The sequence below is a fragment of the Gopherus flavomarginatus genome, chromosome 1, assembly GCF_025201925.1.
Source record: "Gopherus flavomarginatus isolate rGopFla2 chromosome 1, rGopFla2.mat.asm, whole genome shotgun sequence".
Lineage (NCBI taxonomy): Eukaryota > Metazoa > Chordata > Testudines > Testudinidae > Gopherus > Gopherus flavomarginatus.
This window is the reverse complement of record NC_066617.1, coordinates 143,718,174-143,725,114: the sequence shown is the minus strand read 5'-3', so window position 1 is coordinate 143,725,114 and position 6,941 is coordinate 143,718,174. Positions and strand designations below refer to the sequence as shown.

The following is a 6,941-nucleotide window of genomic DNA, read 5'->3' as shown; positions in this document are numbered from 1 at the left end:
ATGAAAGTTCTGGCCTTCCCCACAAATTGGAGCAATGATTGTGATTGGTTCAGGGGTCAACTGAGCATGTAGCCAGTTCCCTGGCATGGCTGAATGTCTAGTGTAGATGAGGGCTAAGAATTCATCATAGTCTAAAAGACTAATATTTAGATGTCATCCAAAGCCACTTGCAATTCTGCAAGGTATAAAACTGAGGCTGTTACTCCAATTCACAAATGCACTCACTTTAAAATCTCCTCTTTGCATCTCCAGTTTGAAATCATTGCTAATTATGGATCATTGATAAAGCACTAGGCATACCTGAGCTGTATCTATAGTAATGCAATTTACTAAAGCACTCTTCCCTAAATGTACCTAGTACAAGGATTGCTCCTTAGGAAATACACACCTCTTCCTCCTCCCGTGATCTCGTTTGCATTGGTACAAATCTAGAGTAATGCTACTGAATTCAGTGTAGTTACTCAGGATTTACACCAATGTAGACGAAAACAGAATCTAGCTCATTTCAGTTAATTGAATTGGAGACATTAGGGTCATCTATTCATGAGACTGGACCATGGTCCAGGTTAGTATAATTATGATGCTGGTCATTCTGCTGATTGGTTGATGGCCACGTTTTGCATCTGGGTGTGTAGCTGTAACTGGATGCTTGTAGACAGGTGGTTGCTTTTTGGAATGTCTACACTGCAAGTGAGATGTGATTGTACCATGGTAAAACATATCCATGTTAGCTTTAATCTAGTGGAGTACAGGTAACAATAGTAGTGTAGATGTCATGGCATTGGCTTCAGCATGGGCTAGCAAACAGAGTACAAATCCTCCAGGGAGCCTGTGTATGTACTCTGGTTGCTAACCTGCTCTGAAGGCCACGTCACCACATCTACACTACTATTGTTACCTGTTCTCATCAGTTTAGAGATAACACAGGCATGTCTATCTTTGCTACAATCACAGTCTTCACTTGCACTGTAGATATTAAAGAAAAATAATAATAACTACCTGTATACAGGCATCCAATCATAGCTACACACCAAAGTACAAGACTGGGCCAACTCTTTGCCTGATTGATGGTTCAGGCTTGAATAATGGTTGGTGCTCCAGGATAGTACGTTGGTGTAGGCTGTTGATTGACTTGTGTCTAGGCTTGAGCACAGGTCACTGCTTGTGACTGACTGGTGGTCCAGAAAAATACATTGATGAGTACTAGTGCTCAGTTGATGGCCTAGGCCTGAAAAATCAGTCGCTGCTGGGGACTGTTTGCTGTGTGGAGACTTTGCCAGAGTATTTTTCTATGAGATTCTTGTAAAACGAGTTGGAAAACAGGTGAGCCAGTGTAATTCTTCAGCCAAATCTGTAAACAAGGAGGTAGACCCTGGTACAAACAGAGAAAATGATATTAAAAGAACTTTGGAAGCTAACTGTCCAATGGCATCATGATAGGGTCACTTGGGCTTTTCAAGGGAAATGGCAACAATAAAGAACCTCTCCCTTGACCTGCAATCACTGGCCACTTTTCAACAATGTTACTGAGAAGAAATTTGAAAGGAAATCCACAAAATACTCAATTGCACTATGAACCCAGATGGCACTCTCCATGTATTAGAGCTGAGCCATGAAAATGGGTCATCAGAGCCAGAGATGTCGATGGAGAGACATGAAATCTCCTAGTGATGGGACATAGTCCTCCTTAGGCTAAATCCCACCCTCCTGGTCTAATCTGGTGCAACTTCACTTCAGTGGAGTTCTGCCCATTTACTCCATGGCTGAATTTGATTCCCTCTCTGAAGAGCCAGGAAGAGAGCTCTGGTCTCTTGATTACCAGTTCTATGCTTCAACCACAGGACCATCTCCTTTTACCTACATATGAGTCTGGATCAATTCTCTCCCCACCCCAGCATTAAGCACCTACCAACCTGTAGGATACACTGGAATTCAAGCATATAGAATATCATCCATGGAGTGAAGTAGCAGGGCCAGTAAATATCATCTTCTCTGACTCGGTGGTCGACAAATGTTCTCCAACAGTAGTCGTAAGCTGAGTGAATTACAAGATTACTAGTCACACGGTGAAGGACACAACAAAGGGACTGATACACCAATCATCGCCTGCCCTGAGTTTGATCAAGGCAAGGGAGGAGAAGCCTTGATCAGGGCCGGCTCCAGGCACCAGCCAACCAAGCAAGTGCTTGGGGCGACACCTTGGGGAAGGGTGGAGCTCGGATTTGTTTGTTTTATTTTGTTTTTTTTTTTTTTGTTTTGGCGGATCGCCACTGGAGGGGTGGGGGCTGGCACGGCTCTTGGAGGAGAGTGGGGTCTTGGGGCAGTGTGATGCTCGGAGGGGGGGCGGGGGCGCGGTGCAGCGCTCGGGGGCTTGGCCTTCGCGCAGCGCTCTGAGGGGGCGGGGCTTCGGGCGGCGTGATGCTCTGGGCGGTAGGGGCTGGCGCGGCGCTCGGAGACAGTACAGGGGCTTGGGGGAGTGCGGCGCTCGGAGGGGGGTTGGGCCTTGGCACACCACAGTGCTCTGAGGGGGCGGGGTTTCAGGCAGCGTGGCACTCAGGGGTTGGGGTTTTGGCGGTGCAGCGCTCGCAGCAGGGGGTGCGGCCGAGCAGTGCTCTTCTTTTTTGCTTGGAGCAGCAAAAAAGTTAGAGCCAGCCCTGGCCTTGATAGAGGTGACACTTGAACTGCTGGCGTCACCCATACAGCTCCTGGGTGTGGTGTTCTGTCCCATCTACTGGCACCAAGACCTCTTAGAGAGAGTGTTAAATGAGTCTGCTCCACACCTTAGCTAATAGACAGTGCACTTAGCTAACAGCTAGTTCGTGCACTAGGCTCCAGGTTCAAACCTGCCGGCCGATGACCATGGTTTGTTGGCACTACACTGGCACCTGAAGATGCCTGCCCTGCGTGCAGCTCCAATCTCAGGCTGAAGGGGATGTCCTCATTATTGCTCAGGACACAGTGAACCAGAGAGGAGAAAATGGCACTAAGAACCACAACATAAAGACATGATCACATGCTCAAAGGCGGAAGGGACGTCTATATACCAAAGACTTCCTGAAACTTGGACAGTGTGGCGCTGCCACCAAGCTCCTAATGGGGTTGGTTTGAGACATAAATGATATAGCCTACAGCATTGTACCATAAGACTATGCCTTACAAGGGTGGCTCTTGTACATGTAATGGCTGGGGATCTATCTGACTCCAGGTAGCCTTATGGGGGGAATAGTTCTCTCCAAGAGCTTCCCCACCCTCAAGGAAGGGAACAGACAGAACCAGCAGGGGGAGATGGGGGGAGGCGAAGAAAAAGCAGGGGGTAAGATAAGTTGTTAAAACTCCACTCTCTCTGCAGGGAATAGCATGTGGAAATATTTGAACCAACTCATTGATCTCCACCCCCACCGCATTTCTCTAGAAATGAATCAATGTTTGGCCAATATGGCAGTGTCTGATTGTGGATTGACCCTCACCAGCTCATTTCACATCGCCATCAAACCAGAATGACTTTCACTCACTACTAGCCTGGGACCTAACTGGCACCAGTGGCCTAGAAGTGAAAGGCTTCATGGCCCATTCCCCAGTGTCCAGAACTGAGGTACCTGTAACCTTGGGAAGTGTTACCTGGGAGGCTCATGATGTAAACGTTCACTCCACTGCTCACCAGGTCCCTGAGGCCTTGCCGGTTCCGTTCATCTCTGTGCCTGAAAAGCCGCCCTATGTAGATTTGCAGGGTCACTTTGGGATGGGCCCGTAGGAAGTGAATGATCAGTCTGCAACACAGCCCACAGGGGCTCCAGGACAGAAACCAGATGATGGAGCAGCACACTGAAGGCCTGTGGTGTATTGCCTTGAAGTCATTTTCCAGGCAGTTGATTTCGGCATGCTGGGTGGGGGTGTTCGGGCACCACTTCCTCCAGAACTTCGTGCTGCTGCCCCACTTAATTTCATAGAGTAGGTAGGTCACCTTGGGAAATGCGCTGGGGTCAAAGATCGCCCTAAATTCCTTTGGCTGGATCTTCCACCTGAAATCCACATTCCATCACTGGCATCTTTAATGACTCCCACGTAGCAAAAGAGATAGAGACAGGGGTGAGGATGGGAGAGGGACAGTTAGTATGGTCTTAGTACCGCCTCTTTGCTGTCAGACAAGCTGCCTGTGTGACTGTGTGTCCCCAGGTCCTGTCTCTAATGACCTTTGGGATATATGATACCTGGGACTTCTGGGATCAGGGGTTCAGTCTGAGCTGCAGCTTTATTGTAAAGGAAGGCAAGAATTCTGCATGGCTGCAGCGTAGTGCACCAGGACCTAGATTGTTATGAAAAGGACAGAGAGAGGAGAAAGGAAAGGAAAATAGCAAGATGCTTTTGAGATAGCAGAAGTTTAAGGGGAAGAAAATCCCCCCAGCCACACCCCCTGAAATTCTCTTGTGACACCAGTCACGTACCAGACTATAGCTGTCATTCTTACCTGTGGCTAGCACTTCTGGATGGATGATCTACTGGAAGAGAGAATGGAGAGTCATCTATGGGTGGGTTGGGGGTGGAGGTGATTTTTGGGATCCCAGTTTTCACCCCAGGGATCCAGGACAGCATCTTAGCAAATCAGCGACCATTCACACCCATCTATTCCTTACAGTGGAAGTCCAGAGAAATGTGACCCTGCTCCTTCCTAATTGCACCACCTTTCTGCCATGTATTGTTATCCTTACCTCAGGGGTGCTATGCACAGTGCCACCTGGGGTTATATGCACCTTAAGCCTGGATAAGGAGTTTAACTGGGTTGAAAATTGGATGAGAGACTACCACAGATGGCTTTAATATATCAGGAAGCAGTGACTTTGCAGGGGTGCTCTTCTCTCAGAATCAGCAGTGGGGTACACGGCTCAGTAGAGGGTGCTCTTCCCTCTGAGTCAGCACTGACCCAGCATAGCACTAGGGGGCGCTGTGCTGCAGGGAGTGGGGTGGCTGGTTCAGTAGGGGATGCTTTCTCCTCTGAGTCACCACTACCCTGTAACACTAGTGTGGTGCTGGGGATGTCTCTAGATGAGATATAAAACCAAGGATGGTGTGGTTAGAATCCCTTGACACTATTTGTAGGAGTAGGAGTATTAACCCTGGTGTCCTGGGTACATTTTCATTTGTGTTACTGCACTTTGCCTCCTAACAATTCTCCCTTTAGTTTCAGCTGGCTACTAGATTTTTCTCCACTCGCAGTCAGCTGTGTGGTGTTGCTGTGCTCTGCTAAACAGTGGCCATGCGCCACCTCAGAGGTTCTCCTCTGACACCATTTGTACATCAGTGCAACTCTGTTTATTTCAGTGGAGTCACTCTTCATTTAGAGTGGTATAAGAGGAGAATCAGGCCCTTTGCATCAGCTTGTGAAACATTTTGGAAGGGCTCAGCCTGGAAAACATTAGGGAAATGTTTGTTCTTTGTGATGTTAGATCCTGCCAAATTGCCCCACTGTTACTGACTGAGAGCACCTCTCTGTGCTCTCAGTCTTTCTCCTGTCTGTGATTTTTCTTTGAGTCCCTTTCTCCAGAACCTCTCATGCACCCCTGAGCTCCCGGAATGAAGCTGCCATCCTGCTCTTATGCAGCTAGTTTGGTTCATAGGAACCTTGAAGGCAATAGCTGAAAGAATGAAAATATAGACTTAGTGACCTTGGTTCCCAGGCCTGGGAGAAAACATCTTGGCGCCTTTGCAAGAGGTTTAGATAACGTTCAAAGGGAGTTTAGGAAAGTTCTTAGTGTGTCAGATTTTAACCCTTTTTGTCCCAGAGCAACGTCAGTTTTCCCTACCCTACTTGCAAGAGGGACGTTTAATAGCAGTGCTCCCAGTGCTGTGGGTACATGATTGCTAGGAGCTGGACCGGCTAATTCACAGACATAGAACTATGTTCACTCTCTTACAGGAATACAAAAATAAATATTTTTCATTCAACACTGGCTGCCACATAGCCACGACATGGTTATAACCAGCCTGGGTCTGCATCAGAAGCAATGCCCTAGGAATGAAAGGCTCCGTATCCCAGCCCCCAATACCTGGGCCATTCAGTCTTCCTCACCTGATGCTGGCTCAGGCCCAGTGCTCCAGACAGGCCTCCTATCCCATTCCTTGACTCTTGGATCAGCTGGTAACCCTGCCACCCCCTGCTACTACCTGGGGCTGGCTTGTATTTCATACCCCAGAGATGATCTCAGCACTATTTCAATCTCAGTTCCCCTGAGTCAGCCACTCTGCCACCCTCCCCTTGAGACTTGTATTTTCAATAACTTGCATCCTTTAGCGACAATATTACCACACATTTTATACCTTGGCGTGCAAGCACTGACACATACGCCCCTGCACCCAGAAACACATACACAGAGATAAAAATACACACCGATAAAAACATATGCATTATACAAAGAACCCCACATCCAAACATCTACTCCTACACATCCCTGCATGATCACAGGTGCTCACAAACACATGCAAACATACAACATGCACACATATACACAATCATTCACCTCAAACAATCGCACACCTCAGGTACACATAGAGAGAGACACACACACACATTCTCTCTTTCGCCTACACACATACCAGTCTCTGTGGAAGAAGTCATGGCTTCCTCTCTTTTTCTTCTAGCCTCCTGTTCTGTGGGATGGTCTTTTTCTCTCTTAACGGAGACACTTTATCTCTTTTAGTTCCTGTTCATGAGAGCTGGCATTGCTCAGAGCGAAGGGATGGTAACCACTCAACGCCCTGGAGATTAGACTGCAGAGAACAATCTTGCCCTAGCACTGGAGGGGCTGGGGGCTAGTGGGAGGAGCACGGGAGGGAGTGGGGAAAGGGAATGGATGAGTGACTTGAGAAGTCTTCCCCATTTCTAACCTCTTTGGCTGTCCTGGAGGGAGGGGCGTTTTCCCAAGTGATGAAGGACAGGGCAGGGACAC

The 6,941-nt window shown here is 48.1% G+C and overlaps 1 protein-coding gene across 1 annotated transcript; it reads right to left on the bottom strand.

The window, feature by feature from the left end:
- Positions 1-1,222: 1,222 nt before the first annotated feature.
- On the bottom strand, positions 1,223-6,610 carry LOC127046955 (C->U-editing enzyme APOBEC-1-like). The gene is made up of 5 exons (XM_050944681.1): positions 6,589-6,610; positions 4,466-4,496; positions 3,619-4,019; positions 1,914-2,035; positions 1,223-1,372 (listed from the first exon to the last, which is right to left on the bottom strand). Exons 1-5 carry the CDS (start codon positions 6,608-6,610, stop codon positions 1,223-1,225), a joined length of 726 nt encoding a protein of 241 aa, XP_050800638.1.
- Positions 6,611-6,941: the final 331 nt, after the last annotated feature.